We start from the raw sequence: 23,738 nt of genomic DNA, 5'->3' as shown, positions 1-23,738 counted from the left end.
AGAAAACAAGGATGAGGTGACCCACATTGCAAAGAACATACAGAAAAATTCTCAAAAAAAAAAAATCTTTCATTATAATTCTTGAATTATTTTTTTATTTGGAATAAGAAACTTCATTATTTTAATGAACAGCTAATGAACATCCAGAGACTAATACCAAATTTGCCTTGCCAGAAATGTGTTTAATCACATAATAATATTAATTTCAGATAAAGAAGGAAGAAAGCCAATTTTGGACATCAGAAGACATGTCTGAGTAGGGAAAGCAACTTGAAATCAGTGTATCAGATTCTGGAAGAGGTCTTTAAAATCAAATATAGTTCATCCTCCCTCCCAATATAAATTCCCTCCTGTAATGGAGGATAATAGAGCCCACTAGCTTCTGTGGGTTTCAGCACTTCCATTTCAAGGATATCCATTTAATTCCTTTTCAGACCAGAATTAATAATTAACGTTTCTCTTATATAGAATTAAATCTTGTCTCTCCCTAAAACTTTCACCAGCATCTGCCCTCTGATTAAAAACAGAATAAACCCATTGCTTTTCCACTTAATGGTTTAGGTTAAGATTTCTCCCAAATGGTTCCCAAGGAATCCTCAGATCAGATCAGTCACTCAGTCATGTCCGACTCTTTGTGACCCCATGAATCGCAGCATGCCAAGCCTTCCTGTCCATCACCAACTCCCGGAGTTCACTCAGACTCATGTCCATCGAGTCAGTGAAGCCATCCAGCCATCTCATCTTCTGTCGTCCCCTTCTCCTCTTGCCCCCAATCCCTCCCAGCATCAGAGTCTTTTCCAATGAGTCAATTCTTCGCATGAGGTGGCCAAAGTACTGGAGTTTCAGCTTTGGCATCATTCCTTCCAAAGAAATCCCAGGGCTGATCTCCTGTAGAATGGACTGGTTGGATCTCCTTGCAGTCCATGGGACTCTCAAGAGTCTTCTCCAACCCTAGTCTTTAACAGATGCTCACAGGTGCACCTGGGTTGGTGATTATTTGCTCAAATAAGTTTAGGACAGACTGCACGCTATACTCGGAGAAGGCAATGGCACCCCACTCCAGTACTTTTGGCTGGAAGATCCCATGGATGGAAGAGCCTGGAAGGCTGTAGTCCATGGGGTCACTGAGGGTCAGACACGACTGAGCGACTTCACTTTCACTTTTCCCTTTCATACATTGGAGAAGGAAATGGCAACCCACTCCAGTGTTCTTGCCTGGAGAATCCCAGGGACGGGGGAGCCTGGTGGGCTGCCGTCTATGGGGTCCCACAGAGTCGGACACGACTGAAGCGACTTAGCAGCAGTAGCAGCAGCAGCACTCTATACTCCTCTATCGGAGAATCACAGAAACCATTAAAGGCTGTGAAGTTTTTTTAAAAACAAATGAAAAACTCTATTCTGCCTTTACTTCATCCCTTTTCAAATGTATTTTGTCTATGGAATCCCTCTGCCTTGCTGGGGAACACCCATTAACATTTCTCAGGAGTAGTGTTCGAAGAAACACTGTGGGAATCCCAGAGCTGAGTCTTTTCTTTGCTAAACATCTCTGGTTTTGTCAAGAGCTCCTCATAGGAAAAATTTCCAGACACTTCACCCTTCTTGTTCATCACACGGTCAGGGGTGACTGAAGGGTAGATGTGGGGAGGGAGAGGAATTCTGAAAAGATGTTAGGAGACAAATGACCACAAACTGCATCTCCTTCTAATTTTGTCAAGGGACATGGTAGCATTGACACCTGCATGAGTTTGAAAATAACACTCAGCCTCCTCAAATTCAGCCCCGTCTTCTACATCTAAGTTAGTTTTGTGTCCCCAGCGCTGCCCTATTTTCCTATCCACTCACTGCTCCTCCCATGGCAAGGAGAGAAAGAAGAGGAGGAAGAGGAAGGCTTATGTATCTGCACACCATGATTTGCCCACTCCAAATGTGCTGCGGAATTTGAGGGCTGTCTCTAATTATTCGTGGAATAATTAGAGCGAATCTTCAAGGACCTCAGGCCCCAGGGAAAAGGGAGAGTGGGAGAACTGGCCTGCCTGAAACTGTCATCATTCCTATTATTCCCTGATTCAAACTGTGACTGTGCAAAGCTTTTCAGCCCTGCTCCTTAGCTGTTTTCCCTTCAAAGGAGCTTTGCCATCCTAAGAACTTTGCTACTCTTAAATTCAGATTATTGTGTGTGTTTTTAAAAGTACTTTTGCCTTTGCAGAATGCTTTTTCCTATTACTGCTTTTCCTATTAGTATGCTAATTTATTTTATTACCTTTAATCATCTCACCAATGTGTTTACCTTTTTCACTCTCCTAAATGGGGAAGAGGGAGCACCAGAGAATAAAGAGAATCTTGAGGATCAGTTGTGCTACCAAGACTGGGTGGGAGCTTTTGCCTCACTCTTATCTCCTTCAATCCCTCCCAATAATTTAACTAAATGTGAACAAAAACTGAGTTCTTCATATGCAAACTGAGTTTCAAGACAACTCTTCAAGACCTCTTCTGAAAATTATGACTACAATCTCCCTATACAGATATTTTGGAACTAATTGATGTTATTAAATACCTTGTTAAGTCATCAAATCACTATTTTACTACTGTTGGGGATTTTTCCTTTTACTTGCTCTGTCAAAAGTTTGCAGAATTTCAGTGAGTTTTCTCACTTCTATAGAGTTTTTTTTTTTTAAGTTTATTGCATATTTAAGAATATTTCTATATTTTGATGCTATTATTTAATACATGAATATTAATAAAAGTTGTTTTAAATGAATTCTTCTTTATTTAATTTTTGGCTATGCTTTGTTGGATCTTTGTTTGGGGTCTTTGTCGCTGCACGGGCTTTTCTCTTGTTGCAGCAAGTGTGGGCTACTCTTCATTGTGGTGCATGGGCTTCTCACTGTGGTGGCTTCTCTCCTTGGGGAGCATGCGCTCTAGGCCCACAGGCTTCAGAAGTTGCAGCGCATGGGCTCAGTAGTTGTGGCACATGGGCTTAATTGCCCTGCAACATGGGGGATCCTCCCAGAATAGGAATCGAACGCATGTCCCCTGCATTGGCAGGCAGATTCTCAAGCAATGGAACCCCAGGGAAGCCCATAAAAGTTAATTTAAAACAATAAAAACCATCTTCATTACTTTAACATTTTATTACCTTGATTTTTGCTTTTTTTCTCCTGATTTTTTTAATATATCTTTGCTTAACATTTTACTTAACTATTTAAACTCCATTCTGAGACTCTGTCCTTTAAAAAGATATATTAATTCATTTACATTTACAATCCATACATGGACACAAAGCAGGGACTTCCTTCTGTCCTCTTGTTCTGTACTTTCTGTACTTTATACTTGTTTGCTAATTCTGTCTCAATCTTACTGCTTTTATTTTCTTCAGTGATTTAGCAGTAGTACATCCTGCTCTGAATTCTATTTGTGGTTTATGCACTCAACACATATTTGTTGAGTACTTACAACATGCAGATTCTAGACAACCTTCTTTAAACTTCAAAAAATTATAATCAGTATGCAATGTTTTATAAAAGGTTAGGAGTAACTTCTCTTGTACATTAATACTTTAAAGGTTGGCATTTTGATTATTTAATCAACAGCCTTTAATTGGTCATTTCCATTCTTAATATGGATACTGTAAACCTAGTTAAAACTCATCATTTGATTCTCATACTTGTTCTGAACCTCAATACAGATGTTTAAGTCTCTCCCAGATGTAACAGAAACGTTAAGATCTTAGGGACAAAAAGAAAATGTAGAACTGTATAGCTTTCTAAGATTCAAAGAATTCTTAAGATGCTGTTTCAACTGCCTTTTGAAATTGGAAAGTCCATTAATCACATAGTACAATGCGGTCATTTAAAATCATCCCCAGCCCCTCCCATGATTAAGAACTTGGGAAATTACATACTATTCTTAATTTTATAAAGACACAGAGACTCAAATATATAAGATAAACACATAAGCAGAACCCAGAATTAACCATATGTAAATACAATATGAATGAACTCAGATTTACCTTATAATCTCTTTCAGTATTCTTTCTGTAAAATGAAGCTTGAGTTTTTATTTCATTCATGTTGCAGACAGTGACTGCAGCCATGAAATTAAATGACACTTGCTCCCTGGAAGAAAAGCTATGACCAACCTAGACAGCATATTAAAAAGCAGAGACATTACTTTGCCAACAAAGGTCCATATAGTCAAAGCTATGGTTTTTCCATAGTCATGTATGGATGTGAGAGTTGGACCATAAAGAAAGCTGAGGGCCAAAGAATTGATGCTTTTGAACTGTGGTGTTGGAGAAGACTGTTGAGAGTCCCCTGGACTGCAAGGAGATCCAACCAGTGCATCCTAAAGGAAATAAGTCCTGAATATTCATTGGAAGGACTGATGCTGAAGCTGAAACTCTAATACTTTGGCCACCTGATGCAAAGAACTGAAGACCCTGATGCTGGGAAAGACTGAAGTCAGGAGGAAAAGGGAACGACAGAGGATGAGACGGTTGGATGGCATCACTGACGCGATGGACATGAGTTTGAGCAAGCTCCAGGAGTCAGTAATGATCAGGGAAGCCTGGTGTGCTGCAGTTCATGAGTCGTAAAGGATCAGACATGACTGAGTGACTGGACTGAACTGAACTGATGTTTACTGCATGATGATATAGATTTTATCCCACGTTTTAGATCCAAGCTAAGATCTAGCAAACCCAGGCTATAAAACATAAAACTATAAAACATCTGGCTGGTTACTCTAAGTTTTAAAAGAGGATTTTAAAGGGAAAAATTCTTGTTAACCAAACTTTAAAAAATCTGCTCCAGAATATTAGATCACAAACTTTGCTAAACTGCTTATTCTAATTAAGTTTTCAAGCAGATTCAGGGTACACTCAACACAGTACCCTGTTTTAAAATAGGATAACCAAATTGACAGACCTATACATTTGCTAAATATTCATTTAAAATTCTATATAATCTTTCCTCTCTACAAATTGCTGGTACTCATGTCTTAATTTAATATCCACCTATGAAGCAAATACCTTGTACCAGTCAGGGTCCAATCAGGAAAGTAGGTATTTCAAACAGTAGGAAATTAATAATGGAGAATCCAGGAGATGGAGGAGTAAGCAGCCAAATTGAAGAGAATGAGACCAACAAAGATTTGCAATAACAGGAAATGGTCACAACCTGCAGGGCTACAGGGACAACAGGAGGAGCCCAGGTGCTACAACCATCCAGAAGGAACTACCTCCTACCTCTGGGGTAAGGGAGCAAGCTGGCAGCAGACAGACACCTTAGGGAAACACTGCTCCCTGAGATGCAGGGCGAAGGAGGGGGAGAGCAGGGAATGGATCTTAGTGTAAAAGTGGAGCTGGCCAGAACACATCTAACCTCATATTTGTCACAATATGTTCTCCGTCAGGGATACAGGCACCCATGCGAGCACACGTATGCAAGCACTCACATACACATATCACATTATTCATTCATCTATCTTTCCCCAGCCTCATCTTCCAAGGAAGAAATTATCCATGACCAAAATATGAATCCTAAGTTAATTTAAAACCTTTCAAAGCTTCTATGATCATCATAATACCTTACATGTCTGTAACATTCCACTGTTTCAAATCACATTCAAAACCATCCATGCACTTTTTAGTTTTCACAACCACCACAAGGCAATGTGTGTATTAACATTCTCAATTGTAGAGAGATTAAGGCATCTAACCTAATGCATTGCACAAACAGGTCCAGAGTTCTAGATTCTCCAGGCACCAAGACCAGACTATCTTCTGGCTACTGATGAATGCCTGAAGGTCACAGGCAAGCAAAGTAAGACCTCTAGGCTCTAAGTTACCACATCTGGCTAAGACTAAGATCAAGACTATATTAAGTTAATCCCAGGCTATGGCCTCTCTTAATTAACTTTATGCTTCAAGTTACCCATTTTAAGAAAAATTCATCTTAGCAATAATTTGTACAGTGCATGACAGCTTACAAAGGTGCTCCTCATTTTCCCATGTGATCTAATAATATTCCTGAAATGCATCATTGTAACTAACCCATATCTAGTTTACTGGCATTGTGAGTGAATAAATTCAAGTCAGGGGATGGTGGTTTTTTTTTATTCCTTGTATGTAATATGAATTGTGTGATCTACTATATGAATTCAAAGGGATCCATTTCCTTCATTTGTGTTCAATATCCCAATTAGAGGACTTTTCTTCAGATGTGACCTATTTCTGACTATTTCCAACTATTTCCCTGACCCTCCAAATCACAGACAAAGCAGCTTTGACTCTGGAATACACCATACATCAGAGGTTTGCTCCTGGGAGTAACAGAGTCTTTCAGGGTCTTCAGAGTTCTAGAAGGAGGGCTGAGCTGTGCCTGCCACCAGTAAGGCAGGAATGGCCAATCCCATTAAATAGCTGGTATTCCTCCTGGGTTACCTTTGCATAAAATGCTTGATGATAACTTGATTGAGTCTGCAAGGAGTGTCAGCTGCAAATACTGGAATCAAGGCACTTTCCATGCCTTTGGAAACTATCCTTAAACAGGACTACAGATCAAAAGCAGTCACACTATTGGGTATGGAGCACCACAGCCTGATTGGAATCTGACTGTGACAGTCTTCTAGCAGAGCTAGCACTTAGCAGAATGAGGATTTCTCAACAATGTCGGACTCTGACAGAATTCTCACCAGAGGGGAAGGGAAGAAGGCCATCTCACAAAAGACATAAAGTATGTCCTAGCTGTGACACCAAAAGTTCTCTTATTTCTACAATGAAAATGTTCTGTTTGGACTCTGAGAATATGCAGAGGGCATAGTTCGGGTGACTGACATTTCCAGACTGGGAGCATTGAAGTGCTGTGTAAAAGGAGCAGTGGGTATTGGTTCCCATGAAAGGCTTCTAAACAAAGTTGAGTGTCACAGAAGGAGGAGATGGTTTGCAGAAGAGCTGTGGGATTCTTCTGGGTCCTGCTTCCTCTCCTAGCTCCTCTCTAATACGGGTTCACCCACTTCAGCTTCAAAATGCCAGCTGGGTCTGAGCAATACCCACTCTGGCTCTGGCTGAGGCTAAATCTCCCCAGACAAGGCTCCACCCACAACCAACTTCCCAAGCAGAGTGCCCTTGTCCGTCTGGACGCCTGACTGGTGATAGAAATGGAGGAGGAATAAAGCTGAGGTCTGGGAGCTGATCGTTAAACCGATGTGTCTTTTCAGACACAGAAAATGAATTTATAGTTACCAAAGCACAAAGTAGGGGAGGGATAAATTAGGAGTTTAGGATTAATATACACACACTACTATATACAAAATATATAACCAACAAGGACCTACTTTATAATACCAGGAACTGTACTTAATATTTTGTAATAATCTATAAGGGAAAAGAATCTGAAAAAGAATATATATGTATATACGTATATGCATATGAATCATTTTGCTGTACACCTGAAACTAACATAACATTGTAAATCAGCTATACTTCAATAAAAAATAAAATAAACATTTTAAATAAATTAATTTAAAAATTAAAATATACCAGTAATTAAGTTTAAAAAAATCTGTGTTGTGTCCATAAGATGTCCAGTGATGGGTACGCCACATGTTTATGGAAAATTATGAGCAGCCACAAAGCTTTCAAACCTTTAAAAAAAACCCTCAAGACATATTACCTTCTGTTTATCTTCTCTCTCAATTGAAAGTACGTCACAGCGTACTTCTATCCCAATGCCTGTATCTCCCTCCTAAAGAAATAGTAATATGCTCTGGAATTGAGATAAATTATGTGTTATATTAAACCATGTTAATTTCATAAGATTTCTTTAATCTGCTTTTCTTCTGTCAAAATACCAAAGCAGAGGTTTATTTCTATGCACCAAGAGGAGGTAGGGGGAGGTACCTGGTAAAGTATTAAGTAAAAGTTACAGCTATTTCAAAACAGTCCACCAAATCTTTACCACATTCTCTTTTCTCAATCGACATTAAGATTACATAAGTCTGGTGCCTCATGCTGTCCCAGTCTCCCTTCTGAACTTTGGTCTCCTCACACCTCTTTCCTCCGGCAGACTCAGACACCCAAATTAAGAGGCTGTGTGCTGGTAGGAGGGGGGGTCCAGGCAGGTAAGGAGGGAGGGGTCCTGACCCTGACAGGGGTGCTGGCCATGGCTCACTCCCACCAGCCAGCTGATAACAGCCGACTCCCCTGGGCTCAGACGGGATTAAGCACAGCACCTCGTGGGGCAGGCGCATCAGGAGCAGCGAGTCATCTGGACAGAGAGCAGGGGTGAGGTGAGAGAAACAGAAGCAGCCTGCAGTGGCCATGCAGCGCCCAGTTCTCTTTCTTTCTTAAATATAAGGCATCCTTTCTTTTATCGCCCTTTGAGTTCAGGACAAGCTATCAGTGACAGGGTTTGATTTCCAAAGCGCTTCTCTCTCACACCCTCAATGGGACAGGATGTCAACTAAAAGGTCTGCAAGCTAAAAATAAGACCACTTGTCTGTCAAGCTGAGCACAGGGGCTGAGTGGGTTCAGAGCTCAGGAGGCCTTTGTCTAAACTGAAGCAGAGTGGCAGGGGAGGCAGCAGAAACCTAGCAGGGCAAATCTCAGGGGACTCCCTCCTCTGAGTGCACAGAGGTAAATAAAAAAGCATTGTAGTGGGACTGCCCAGTGAAATGGGGCATGGGGGTTTGGCAGGGAGATCTGGCCTCTGGGGTTCAAACAAGCCTGAGGTGCCTTTGGTCAAACTCAGCAAACAAAACACAGGACCCTGCAAGCAGGTTTAAGTGCAAGAAGACCATAATCCAAGGAGGTGACAGACAGAAGAAGAAAGCAGAGCGAGAGGCCTCAGTGACCCCAAGAAAAACAGTTCTGGCTCTTGTCAGGACAAAAACAGAGCAAAAAGGAAAGATCAAAGGCAGGAGAATTAATTCCTTCTCCCTGGTGGTGTCAGAGAGGGCTTTGGCAACTGTCTCAAATGAAGTGTAAACCAGGCAGGGAGCAGTTACTGCCCAAGATTCCATAACACAGAAAGTGAAATTCAAGTCCCCAAAAAGCCAGGGGTAGGCTGGAGACACAGTTCAACTGAGGCAGAGCTAAGACCCTTTCCCCAGTTCCCCTCAAGTTTTGGCAGATGCCATCAAATTCCAGAAACACAAAAGAAAAAAATCTTTCTTGACAGCCAGGAAAAAAGAAAGGCTCAGAGGCTACAGCTGAACTGAACAGGTTTTGAAGATAGATTCTGACCCAGAATGTAGTAGCATCCATATGCTTCCCTGGTGGCTCAAACAATAAAGAATCTGCCTGCAATGCAGGAGACCCAGGTTCAATCCCTGGCTCGGGAAGATCCTCTGGAGAAGGAAAAGGCAACTCACTGTAGTATTCTTGCCTGGCAGAATCCTGTGGACAGAAGAGCCTGTCTGTCCATGGGGTTGCAAAGTCAGACGTAACTAAGCGACTAAACCACCATATGTTTTTAGCCTCTTCTTGCCTGATTAGACATATAATGTACCTTTTTCGGAGAAGGCAATGGCACCCCACTCCAGTACTCTTGCCTGGAAAATCCCATGGACGGAGGAGCCTGGTGGGCTGCAGTCCATGGGGTCCCGAAGAGTCGGACATGACTGAGCGACTTCACTTTGACTTTTCACTTTCATGCATTGCAAAAGGAAATGGCAACCCACTCCAGTGTTCTTGCCTGGAGAATCCCAGGGACTGGGGAGAGACTGGTGGGCTACCGTCTATGGGGTCACACAGAGTCGGACACGACTGAAGCGACTTAGCAGCAGCAGCAGCAGCAATACCTTTTCCAGCAGTTGTTTCATTTTTCAATTCAACTCTGTGGTTACAAAATGCCTATCCTCCATTTTGGATATTGCCCTAAATGACAGAAATGAGAGGATATGTGACCCAATGGTTCACACAAAAAGGTCATGCAGGCACTTGATCAAAATCCTCCACAAATGGAGATGAAGCACCAGCATTTCACTCTCCCCCGAGGGCCCAGGAGAGCACATGCCCACGTGCTCTGACTCTAACTGCTGCTTCCAGGAGGGTCCCAGGTCTGGCAGAAACCCAGGAGTGAGTGGAGAGCTATCACATGTCCTTCTCAGCAGTAGCCTGACAGTTAAAAGCATACACCACTGTCAGTGAAGGGACTCCAAAAACAATCTGTCACTATGTCTCACCATTTTTTGACAAGAAAACCCTATTTCAAGGGAACCTTCTGCTAAACCTAATTTAAAAGCTATATCTACTTTGTCTATCTTTGTGACAGACACCATAAAGACACTAGCAGGTCCGTATCCCATCAAGAGGGCAGTTATCAGGATGGAGAAGCTAGCAAGAGGACAGCTACTCATGGGGCCGAGCTTGCCCAGTTTTCACACCTCCCAATGGTATTTGATCCTGGCTTTCTAGCCAACCTGCTGAACCCCATGAGGAAAGAAAGAATCTGTCAACATTCAGAGCTGAGGAGGAAATAGTGGTTTTGAGATAAAATTCCTTCTGTGGCAGATGTATATTTTTCTAGCTTTATCAAGTGTCTTTTCTCAACAGAGTCGCACAGCAGTAGATTTCATAAAATAACAAAATCACACATAATCATGAAAGCTAGAAGCACCCCCCCTTTGAGATTTCCTGCTCAGAGGAGGCAGAGATAAAGTTCTAGAGCTGGGCACACTTCTGAGTCATCCCACCGTAACTGTGCAGTTTCTCTGCATGCCTTGATTTTCTCATCACCTACTTTTCATAAACCAGGCACAAACAATTGGATCTGCATACTTAGGGGAAATTAGGATGTTGAAATGTATCAACCCAAATGAGAAGGAAGACAATAAATATTTCTGATGTATTAGTTTGAGCTCCCCAGGAGCAGATCTGAATCCTGAAGTAGGGGTTCAGGTGCACACATCAATCTGAGGGGGAAGCAACTGGAGAGAGTATAGACTGGGGAGAAGAACAGTAAGATATGGGACGGAAGAAAGCTAATAAAGGTTGGGTTCTCAAACCAGTTGTTACAGTGGTTGAAATTTAGTCCTGCAAAGATGCTCTAGGAAACTGTGAAAATACATGTCTCAGGCTTCCACTGAAGGGCAGGGGAACAGGGGTGTTTATACGCCATCAGGCACTCATGCAGCAGTCACAACAGAGCCATCCGTAACTCCTTGTGTAGACTCCCTTGGACTCAAAGTGTTTCATCTAATATTTAATTTTTTCTTACCATTTCAATATGGGGTTTTCTGAAAATAGCAGGAAGTCACAGCATCTGTAGAAGGAATTCCTCAGATCTTACATCTTCCCAGAAGCAAGCACAATTTATTTTGGACCTGATGGCAGTTTCATTTACTTTGAACTCTTCAGAGGCAAATACTGACTTTACTCTTTAGAATAATGTTTAATATTTTTGAACACTATGAGATACCAACTTGACTCTTATGGATATTGAAAAACAAGGCAGTTTTTCCTGCAAACCAATTATATAATGATACTGTAACAACAGCTGTAATTAATTGTAGGTAGTAATCTTGAGACTGTGAAGAAAGCTGAGTGCCGAAGAAGTGATGCTTTTGAACTTTGGTGTTGGAGAAGACTCTTGAGAGTCCCTTGGACTGCAAGGAGATCCAACCAGTCCATTCTAAAGGAGATCAGCCCTGGGTGTTCTTTGGAAGGAATGATGCTAAAGCTGAAACTCCAGTACTCTGGCCACCTCATGCGAAGAGTTGACTCATTGGAAAAGACTCTGATGCTGGGAGGGGTGGGGGGCAGGAGGAAAAGGGGACGACAGAGGATGAGATGGCTGGATGGCATCACCGACTCGATGGATGTGAATCTGAGTGAACTTCGGGAGTTGGTGATGGACAGGGAGGCCTGGCATGCTGTGATTCATGGGGTCACAAAGAGTCGGAGATGACTGAGAGACTGAACTGAACTGAACTGAGTAATCTTGAAGGTGGGGAGGGGAGGCAGACATATCTTAAGCAGTAGATGACAATCTCTAAATTGTGTGTGAGTGGATGTGAATCTCTCTATTTGTACTCATTTCCCAGATATTTTTATATTTTTAGGGAGAATCCTCCTCCACAGGGAGCCATCCTTACTCGTGAGTGAGGATATGGTATAAAATGAAGGTTGAAAAGTATACACTCATCACCAAAGTCTAGAATAGAAATGTGACGAGAGAAACCATAAAGAAGAGAGGTACATGAAGAGAGTAATGGTTCCCTCTAAATAAGAAATAGGCTCAGGATACTCTGCTGCTTGCCATGTCCACATTTGGACAGATGGGGCCACACTGTGCTGCCTGTTCAAACAGTCCTGATCTCAGGCCCAGCCCTGGCTTGGGAAGTGGAACACACAGTCACGACAGGTTTCCTACCACATCGCTCGTGTTGATGTTGGAGTAGATGAAAGCAGATGTTTCCTGTCAAACTGCATATCTCTCCCTAAAGAACACATCAGCGTCCTTCATCTCTTCAAGCCACACAGAAGACCAGAGGCCTCCATGTAACTGGATTTCTCCTTAACGTCACTGTTCCATTTGCTAGATCAGTTATTCCTAAACAACGTGCTCTGGAATTCTGTGTTCTTCTCATAAATGGAACATGGCACAAAGTTTTATAAAAGGAGAAACTATTAAGAGAATGGCCCCCAGAGCCAATTAAAGGAAATAGGTCTCTGACATGCAGCTGCCATGACTAGTTGACACTCTTGGCTTAAAAATACCTAACAGGTTTAGGGAATAGACAGGGGATGCAGAGTGTGGGCCCTGAGATCTGGAGATTCCCGTGGAAATGGGTCCAATCAACAAAGGGTGATTTCATCAATTAAGGAAAACCCAGCCACTTGTGGAGAACAGTTGGCAACTCTTCAGCTGTGCACCCTTTCCTATTTTAGGAAATAGAGAACACTAAATAAACAGAATGTAGGAAATATTAGCATGTGATATTTGTCAGAATCACACTATAAATGTCTGTTAACTCGATGACTCTCAAACTAAAGTATCAGGAAGTATGTGAAAGGCTCACTTTCAGTTGCCAGAAACATTCTGATTGAAGGAAAGAATTTTCCTCAACAAACACTTCAGTAAAATCGAAGATTTAGATGAGGGAGGAAAAAATAAGGTAGACTATGTTATTAACTAATAATAACAGCAATATCCACAAATGCCTATTTTCTACTGATCATTTTACATATATTATCCCAACTGAGTTACACAACAATCTGATGCAGTTAAGCGCTCTAATTTTCATTTGACAGATGAGAAAACAAGCGCAGAGAGGTTAGGTAGCTTCCCTATATTTACACAGCTAAGTCACAGCAGATCTCAGACTTGAACTCAGGTCTTTGTGACTCTAAAGGTCTTTATAGTCATGCTGTAGCATCTTTTCTGGTCACAATGGATGGTTTGCTCCAGAACACTTTCTCTTCTCCTGACTTGACTCACCCCTGCTTACCACCATGAGGAATGATTAATACTATGCTCAAATCATTATATTTGGGTTAAAAAAGGAAGAAAAGGAAGCTCATTCAAGAGCTTCCCATGAGAGACATTCATAACCTAGAGAAGAAAGTTCCATTACAACCATAGTCTTGATCCTGGACTAGGCCAACATAAATGGTTTCCTCTCAGCACTTCATGGCCCCTGGTATAGCATTCCTCACGCTGCATTTTAAGTGTTACTCAGGATATCTGTTTCTCTCTCTGAGTCATAATTTTTTTTTTAGGGTAAGCACAAATTGTACTCACTTATAACACCATCTGACCCAGAGAAGATATTCAATAAATGTATACTGATGAGTAAGTGAACAAACTCTAATAAGCAAGTGACATCAAAGCAATGGCATTTTCAGCAAACACCCATAATTCTATAATGTCTTTTAATGCTGGGCAAACACTTTAAATGAGTTAGCAGCTACTGACAGTTCCCCTCCCAAAGTCACTGATTTCCTCACTAACAGAACAATGGCTTTATCATTTATCCTAAGCAAAAGTGAACATACCATAGGAAAGGAAAACTACTGCACTGAATGGTTTCCCGGAAAGTTTCTTTGACTTTCAAAAGATGCATGAATAAAAAGCAGCCTCTTTTCTTCCATAAGACCACATCATATACAGGGGAAGAGCTACAATTTCTGGAGCAGCTCCATGAGGAAAGCTCACCAAGGACAAAGACCACACCCTGAGGATGACAGAACCCAGCTCCTTAATGATGAGACAAAGGCAGTGAATTAGCCTCCTTACCTGGGAGCTAGTTCCTTCTAGACATTTTAACACGTGAGCTACAGTTTTTCCTTACTGTTTACATCATTTGGAGTTCATTCAGGTTTCTGTTATTTGAAACTAAAAATCACCTTGTTTCCTTTCCCCTAACCCTGCTTCCCAGTCTTTGTTGTTACATCATAATTCCATAGGTAAGGATGGGTATTAGTGGGCTTCTCCTGCTCCAAGCATCAATTTGCTTATTTATAAAATCTTTTATCTTTTCTTTGGTAAATAAGGAATATCTTGCCCTCTTCCTCATTGTCATCATTAATATCATCATCATCAACTATGTCATCACTCTAACTTCTTTAGCCTAAGAAAAAAAATTCATCATGTCAAAGATCAAATAATATTTTATATCTGCATAGACTACACTATCCTGCACAGAATATTTAGGATATCATCTAAGCCCATGGCAGAAATTGTAAGTTGTTCCATGGTAACTATTCTCCTCTTCTTTCTTGATAAGAAAACACTTGAATTTGAGCTGTGCACAGGTCATTCAAAGTGAAGCATCCACTTCCCAGCTTCCCTTGCAGCTAGGTGTTGCCATATCATTAAGTTCTGGCCAGCAGGATATAAGCAAAAGCATCAAATGTCTACCCTGTGAACCTCTTTAAATATATAGTGTGTCTGTTTTTGCTCTTCCTTTTGCCCTTCTTTATCCTGTACTCCAGTAGCTGCTTAAAACGCAGACATGGTTGTTGGAGTTCCTGCAGTCTTGAAATCTGAGAGTAAGATCTACACCCACAGGAGTCAGAGCAACAAGCTAGAAGGAACATGAGTCCCTGAGAGCTCTGTGGAGAAGAGCCACTATACGAGCCCTGACAACTTCCCTTCTGGAAGGAGTGAATCAGCTTTGAGAAATGATAAGTATCACTGATAAAATCAGAAGTACCAACATGCTCACACATATATCTTCTTTTCTGTTTTATTCTACTGTATCTCCCTGAGAGCTCACTCTAGTCATCCCACACTGGCTTGATGTCATGCCCACCCAGAGCCACAACAGTCTTTGATATCTGACCTAATTCAAGAGTTGGTCCTCAGATGGAAGTTTCCTCCAACAATCCAAACAGCCTTGTGTAAACCAACTCTCATTCTCAAATTTCTCATGCTCCTGGCACTCACCTGCTTAATGGGATTCACATAAATAAACCTCATTTGGGGAGGAATATTCATCCTTCTACCTCCCAAGCCTCTTCCTAGTTCACCAGAGGACTTGGCTAAAGAATCTGCAAATAAATGGACTACAGAGGAGCTAATAAACTTTTAAGAAGTCATTATAAATGCAGGAAACAACCATTACAACAAGAAATTGGGATTTAGATGTTAACTGTTAAGAAAGGGAGTAGCTAGCACTATATTAGTAATACAGAAAGCCACTTTCACAAATGTCTCCTCTGTCCTCTCCTCCCCACACACAGGTATATCATAGAGTAGTTAATTTAGTCCTAGTGTTTCTCTTATTTTACTTTTTAGCTTTTGGATGAATACTGAACAGACTGTGAAATGGGCAAGTACTTATATTATGCAAACAAATTGCACTATATGTTTTAATTGGATGTATATATAACACAATATAAAAATACTAGCAGCAGAAGTAGCAGTAGGGGAAAAATCTTTGAATTCTGTATGGGGATTTAAAGAACTTCTCTGGTGGCTCAGATGCTAGAGTCCACTCACAATGAAGGAGACCTGGGTTTGATCTCTGGTCAGGAAGATCCTTGGAGAAGGGAATGGCTACCCACTACAGTATTCTTGCCCAGAGAATTCCATGGACAGAGGAGCCTGGTGGGATACAGTCCACGGGGTCTCAAAGAGTCAGACACGACTGAGCAACTAACACACACACACACACACATACACACACACACACACACATATGTGGGTTTAATTGCTCTGCCCCAAATACAGACAGACACAGGTGTGTTTTAAAAGAAAAAAAGAAACCCTATGTTTTTCCAGAAAGACAATTTTTCTAAAAAGATGAGATGATCAGGGTTCGATAGTTCAGGGTCCACTTACTTCTGTGAACAAAGAACTTCTCATTGTAACAACTTTAAAGAATATTAATAAAAAGGCAAAAGATCAAATAACAATGGGTCTAATTCTGGGTCACTAGTGAAATGCTCCATTTACAGCTAGAGAAGAGCTAAAGAAAATTAACAATCATTATTTACAAAGTAATCTGAAAAACTACCAAATACAGATACTTGAGGATCACAACAGCAGTCTTCTAAAAGCTTGTTGTGCTATGAAATGTGAGGAACCCATAGAAGGAACCCCCACTCAATCACCAGTATCTACATGGGGGATACTGGGTCTAAACGCGGCCACTGGTTAAATTTCTAGTCCCAGTTCCTTAGTGTTAAAGAACTGGGGCTGGTTTGAGTTTGCTACCTATGAAATTTCAACATCATGATGATAACAACTAACCTTCTTTGAGCTCTTACTGTGAACGCACTGCTCTAAGCACTGTTCATACATTACCTCATTTAATGCCAGTGAGAATGATGCTGTTATTATCTCATTTAGCAGGAGAGAACCTGATTAGGGAACCAGCCCAAAGACATACAACCAGAGAGCAGAGGATTCAAACCCAGGTAGTTTGAATGCAGAAGCCAATGAAAGTCAAAGAGTGCCATGTTCCACTCCATGCATGAGTACATTTGTGTGTACTGGCAGGCAGGAATGTCTTCCCTCCTTAACCTGTGTCCTCTCCCAGTAGCACACATACTCTCTTTTTCCCTCCCACTCCTAAATTTAGGTAGCAGAATCTGTGTAAGGCAATCTGCAGGATACTACATCATGATCTAGAAACACTCCAAATCTCTCATTAACATTCAGATTGAAGTCATGAACCTTTCTGAATCTAGCAGAATACCTTCCAGAGAGAATATTAATAAATTTTGTTGATGGTGAAGTTTGACAAAGGAAAAAAGAATGTGGAAGAGAAGAACTTCAGCAATGTATTCGGCACCTAGCAGTGGGCTCGGTACACAGCAGGTACTAAAAATGGTTTTTGAAAATTGACAAAGTGGAAGGTAGGTAAGGATGCATGCGTGCATGATAAGTCGCTTCAGTCGTGTCCAACTCTTTGGGATCCTATGGATGGTAGCCCGCTAGGCTCCTCTGTCCATGGGATTCTCCAGGCAAGAATACTGGAGTGGGTTGCCATGCCCTCCCATAGGGGATCTTCCCAGCTCAGGGATCGAACCCTTATGTCTCTTATGTCTCCTGCACTGGTAGGTGGGTTCTTTACCACTAGCGCCACCTGGGAAGCGTGGATAGAGGCAGGGAAAAAAGGAAGGAGAAAGGAAAAAGTGAGAAAGAGGGAAAGAGCAAGAGAAATGGAGGAAGGAAGATGGAAGGGAAGGAAGGGGTAGACAGAAAAGGATGGGAAAGAAAGACAGATGAATTCCTGAACACATGCAGAGACCTGAGGCAAGCACCACCGTTCAAATTCTAACACTGTTGTCAGTTACTGGAAAGTAGCAGAGGATCAGCAGGGATATGAGGAGGAAACAAGAAGGGCCTCTGGAGTTCTTAACCAGGTCCTGAATTCTCATTTCAGAACTGAACCACAGTACACTCACCTAGCTCACATCCCTGGCCACCTACTGGGTCTCAAGTTGCTACCGTTACTCATTCTGGAAGGAGTAAGAAAGAGCTTGCCCTGGAAGACAACTGCATCCATTCTCTGTCACTTGGTTTGGGAAGGAATAACTGTCCTCCCAACTCCACTAAATGAGGAGAAAGGGCTTAAAACTTTCAGTCTCTCCCACACTCCATGGTCTCAGTGAGCCAAAAGGTCAGAGATGATAAAAACACCCACAAAGTCAAGACTCAAGGGCATGTTCTCAGTTACTTCTTTCTAGAAAAGCTTTGTCTCATACACACACACACACAGGTGTGTACACTTTATCCTCCTAGTTTGGAATTAATATATACATACTACTGTACATAAAGTATATAACCAACAAGAACAGGACCAACTGTATAACACAGGGAACTATGCTTGATATTTTGTAATAACCTGTAATGGAAAAGAATCTGAAAAAAAAAAAGAATATATGTATACATATACACATGTATAACTGAATCACTGTGTTGTACACCTAAAACCAACACAACATTGTCAACTATAAATCAAATATACTTTGATTAAAAAAAAAAACTTTATCCTCCTAGACAAGGTAATATAAGCGGTTGAGGGCTGAAAACTTGCTCCCTCAAAGAGACAGCCTAGAGAGCTAGAGGCAGGGAACCTGAGGATGAAAGTGATACCTTCTAAGGCAAAGCAGAGAGGGAGTATTCAGGTGTCACCAAGTTGCTGGATCAAGATTCCCCTGAGGCCAAGTCTACTTCAGTTAATACGGGCTGAAACATTCCCTTTATCATTTAGGTCCCATTTCAACTAGTGTTCTCTCATCTGCAGGGCAAAGATCCTGACGGATACAATCTCTCTGTGAGTCCTGGATAGAGAATGTGCATTCTTAAATACAATCACCAACTCACCAAACAATTTTCTTTTATGCTAGGATATAAAACACTGATGTCATCCAGGACTCTAAAAGAACTTGGAATTCCAAATGACAAATTTAAACCTTGGGCAGAAACCTGATCAGAGATGAGATGAATGACTCCCCAGGTCTGAAATCTACCCTCACCTGTGTAGGACATACATACAGGGGCTTACACAATTGTTTTTTCTTTTCTTTTTCTAAGCATCAAATATCTTATAACCAACCACTAACACATTTCATATTAAAATATCCCATTTTATTTAACTGGTAACTTTTATGTTTCTGCTCATCAGTGTTGCCTAAGACTAAAAACTCTTAAAAGGAATCATATCAGTTTAGCCCACTTTACACAGAATGTTATGGAGAAACGCTGCTGAAACGTGATAAGGGTTTTTTCATACAACCACTGCTGATCTTACTACTTCAAGCAGATCCTGAGGTTAGGGTATAAAATTCAAACCCTACCTTGAACTCCAGTCAACATTTTCCTTGAAGTCTTAAATTACAGCCAAGAATTGCTTCTTCCAGAGCTTTACTAAACAAGAGTGATGTTTAAGGTCAAAATTACAAGACATTTTGGGGTCAAAATAAATTACGTATGTTTGATGTCACCCACCACACACATAGGTCCCCCGACACACACACTGATAGACATAAATGACTTTCACCCAAGATATAATCAGAATTTCTCCTATTCTCAGCAATAAGGAACAGCAAAGACGTTATGAGACTTGAAATTTGACAATCTAGTACCAGTCTTGACTGCTTCCTTTTTGATGGGCAACTGTGGGCCATCATAATGGCCAAAGCAGAGAGGAATTATTCAGGTATCACCAAGTTGCTAGGTCAAGATCCACCTGAGGCCAAGTCTACTTCAGTTAATATGGACTGAAACATATTACTTAATCTCCCAATATCATACTTTTCCTATAAAGCTTCAATAATAACACTTAACGCAAATACTTCTGAGGGCTTCCATGACCATTGAATAAGAAACTGTAATGAAATCCACTATAAATAAAAATACATTCACCCTCTTACTCTGTGTTGAGCAGGCAAAATTTGGGGAGAGTTGTTTTATTCTCCTGTGCATCTTTCTTAGATACTATTCTTACCTCAGCCCTACTGGAAAGTGAAATTGATAGACTTGGCAATTTAACCAGTGTTCCAACAGGTTCAGTTTAAGATTACCCTAAGAGGCTGAGGTTTAAAATCCAATAAAAAAAATTTTTTGGGTGAAATTTATAAAGTTCATTTCAAAATATAAAGCATACACCAAAAGTACATTTTTGTACAAAAAGCTCTTTCACTCCAAAAGGATCTTCAGGCCTGAGATGATTCATCACTATCCTCCATCATTTAAAATCATTGTCAAGTGCCAAGCTTCTCTGGCTGCCTGACAAAGCATATAGTTCAGTTTTGCTGGGCTATCCTATCTTCTTTATATCTTTATGCCACCAATAAATTTGACTAATGACCTTGAAATCTTAGAACTTTCAACTCTAAATGTAAATATTTCCCAAGACAAGACTGAAAATAGTGTACTCATGTTCTGGCTCACCAGAGAGAAGGAAGTAGTGGACAGCAATTCCAAAGACCACTGGTCTCACTTGAACCCAGCCAGTGTGTATTGATAGTCTGGTAAATGCAAACCTTGATGCTAGGAACTAGAGGCACTCAAACCAAGTCATGATCCATGACCCTAATCATAAAGGAAGACCCAAGAGAAGTTCTTTGGTTTGTTTTCAAATAAATAGGATTTGATTATTTTTATCACTTTTATCAAGGTATTACTGATATAAAATAAAATTTGCCAGTTTTAAGTATACAGTTGTATAAATCTTGATAGATAGGTACACAGATAGAGTTGTGTTATTAATACTGCTACCATAATTAAGATACAGAACATTTTTATCAGCCCAAAAAGTTACCTCATACCTCTTTGCAATAATGAATTGGATTGATTTTTAAAATGTATAAGTATTTGAAGTCACAAAAAAGAAAGGAGGATATTTAGCCAAATGGACCCTTCAAAAACCAAAACTGAGATTATAAGTAAAGATAGGTCATGAAGACAACATTTGCATTGGAGAACAACTACATGCCACTTAGTTATATGCTGTAGACCAGATGGCATTGGAACCCAGCCTTAAGTGATCTTTAATTCCCAATCACCCAGGGTGGTATACATGAATTTCTTTCAGTATTGGCAGAATTCACCAGTGGTCAAAATTATTTGCCAAATGCCAACAAGTGCCAATGGGAATGGAAGGACTGAGGATAGGATGTTGGAACTGTTATTAATGACTATGCGTTTCCAGAAACAAAACTGAACAGTGGCCAGGAGTCCCTACAGATATAGCAGGCCAGAGAAAGCCAATTCCTAAAAATGGTTTGTCCAAGACCACATATAGGGGTAATGATAACTATATGCTTTGGAACTCAGGTTACTGATTGCTCATTCAAAACTGTTTTACTGACCAACATAGAGAGCAAACACCCAACCAAGACAGCTCTGAACAACTGAACAAAAGATGGTTTATCCAACATCTCCAAAGTTCTTATAGATTCTAGTCTTAAATGTTATCAATTTATTCCTCTCACTTTAGGTAATTAATCTATAAATGCCCTCTACTTAATGTAGGCATGAAATTGCTTTCTCATCTGACACCAACTCATAGAAATACTGACAAACAGGCTTGAATCACCATCAGCATCCTTTCCAGAAGGTAGACACAAAAGGCATAGAAGAAGGTATCCTTTAACCTAGGATGAAATCAGTACTCACCCTACCTACCAGGGAAAGGAATAAAGAAACCTGAGCTTAAGTTCAGGCTCTGGTAAGTGTGTTTACCTACTGACTGAGAAATAAGTGCTATGCCATTGCTTCCTTTTATCTCATTTTTATTATCAATACATAGCATAACTAAAATTCAACTCACCTCAAATTTACCTAAATATAAATGAAAACCATAAGTCAGGCATAGTTTTATTAGACACCTAAAAGACTAACAAATTATACATCATTCCTTTTCTCCTTATCACTCGGTATATTTATTTTCCTCTGCAACCAATAAATTGACAAATTTATTTTGTAAAAAATTTCAAAGAAGCTTGTTTATATATCATGGCAGTTAACTTTTAGAATTATGTGATTAGATCTGTGGAGCTCAAGCTACTTTTTCTCCCAAATAAAAAATATTCCAAAAGGGAAAAAAATCTTATTCATTCATTTGGTAAGCGTTTTTGAGAACCTATCCTATGCCAGGCACTGGCCAAAATCTTTGCTTGTGGGGGATTTACAGGACATTAGGAATCAGACAAACACATGTTTTTAATGTCTGTGACAACTGTGATGAAGAGACCTCTGAAGAGTAAGTTCTATGTGCTGCTTTGGATGGAGAAATATGACATCAAAAGAGTACTACCAAGAAGGTGATGCTGACTCAAGTCTTGAAAGATCAGGAAGAACAAAGTAGGCAGTGGGACAAGGTGAAGGGAACACATTTCAAGGAAAGAGAACAGGATATGCAAAGGTACATCAGTGTGCTGCTGCTGCTAAGTCGCTTCAGTCGTGTCCGACTCTGTGCGACCCCATAGACGGCAGCCCACCAGGCTCCCCCATTCCTGGGATTCTCTAGGCAAGAACACTGGAGTGGGTTGCCATTTCCTTCTCCAATGCGTGAAAGTGAAAAGTGAAAGTGAAGTCGCCCAGTCCTGTCCAACTCTTAGCGACCCCATGGACTGCAGCCTTCCAGGCTCCTCCATCCATGGGATTTTCCAGGTGAGAGTACTGGAGTGTGAGAGGTCATCAAACTTGGAAACTTCTCCCAGGTGGCTTCCCAGGTGGCTCAGTGGTAAAGAATCTGCCTGCCGAGCAGGAGACGCAGGCTCGATCCCTGGGTTGGGAAGATCACCTGGAGAAAGAAATGGCAACCCATTCCAGTATTCTTGCCTGGGAAATCCCATGGACAGAGGAGCCTGGTGGGCGACAGTCCATGGAGTCACAAAAGAGTCAGACACAACTTAGCAACTAAACGACAGCAACAAATATATAGAATGTACAATGAGCTCATGGAAATCCATCAAAAAAGGGGAGAAAATCCTAAATACAAACTCAGGCAAAGTATAGGAACAGACAGTAATAGAAAGGAAACCCCCAAACCTCAAGCATTTGAAGAGATGTTCATTAGTAATATGAGAAATGAAAATTTAGTACAGCAATGGTATATTACTCTCCCTTCCACTGGTCATTGACTCTTCCATCAGTCAATAAAAGCGTTGGTCTGGACTTGAAGATGCAGAAACTAGCAGGGGAAGCAGACTAGTGAAGTACAATCTAACACAGGATTTGGTCAAATTAAGTATACACAGTACTCCTGACCCAACAAGTCTCCTCTTGGATACCCATGTCGAAGAAACTCACATAAATCCCAAGGGGGCTCTGAGCATCATTCACTGATGTGGGAGGTAAGAGGCAGCCTGAGTGTTCAGAAGAGCAGGAATGGAAGTAACCTGTGGATGCACACCATGGACTACTATGCAGCAGTCAGAAGCAACACACTACATGCACACTTAGCCACTGAGAGGATCTGAACATAAAGTCTGTAGTGGAAAAGAGTAAGAAACCAAATACAGTCTATTTATAGTACTAGTCACAATCATGCAAATAAAACAACATACGCAAACAAAAGGATACCCAACAAATACACATTTGTGATTGTCTCTGGGAGGAGGGTAGTCAAAGAAAAGAGAACTACGTTAATTTTTTAATAATAAGAAACGAGTCTCCCACTGGACACATTATGAAAGGACTGTTCAATGATGAGCATGATTAACTCAGCTGGTTACACCTGAGGTCCAAAAAACTGGGGAGAGGATGAGACTGGGAGACAAGCAGGCAGAGATTACCAAAAAGACTGGCCATTGTGCTGGCTGTTCCTTGTTT

At 40.9% G+C, this 23,738-nt stretch overlaps 1 protein-coding gene across 5 annotated transcripts in view; it reads right to left on the bottom strand.

Moving 5' to 3' along the window:
• Window positions 1-23,738, bottom strand: part of PGM5 (phosphoglucomutase 5) — a 219,487-nt gene that overhangs the window by 137,441 nt on the left and 58,308 nt on the right. Inside the window, exon 7 of one of the 5 annotated variants that reach the window (XM_086415431.1) lies at window positions 2,774-22,707. The exons of the other annotated variants lie outside the window; for them this stretch is intronic. Within the exon in view, the coding sequence (XP_086271557.1) occupies window positions 22,704-22,707 (4 nt within the window). The 3' untranslated portion in view covers window positions 2,774-22,703. Of the gene's footprint in view, window positions 1-2,773; window positions 22,708-23,738 lie in introns of those variants that run through there. 5 annotated transcript variants of the gene reach the window in all.

The sequence above is a fragment of the Bos grunniens genome, chromosome 8 (assembly GCF_055505025.1).
Source record: "Bos grunniens cultivar Pamir isolate PY7600 chromosome 8, Bosgru_T2T1.0, whole genome shotgun sequence".
Classification (NCBI taxonomy): Eukaryota; Metazoa; Chordata; class Mammalia; order Artiodactyla; family Bovidae; genus Bos; species Bos grunniens.
Note: the sequence above shows the minus strand (reverse complement) of the source record. Positions and strands in the feature narration are given on the sequence as shown.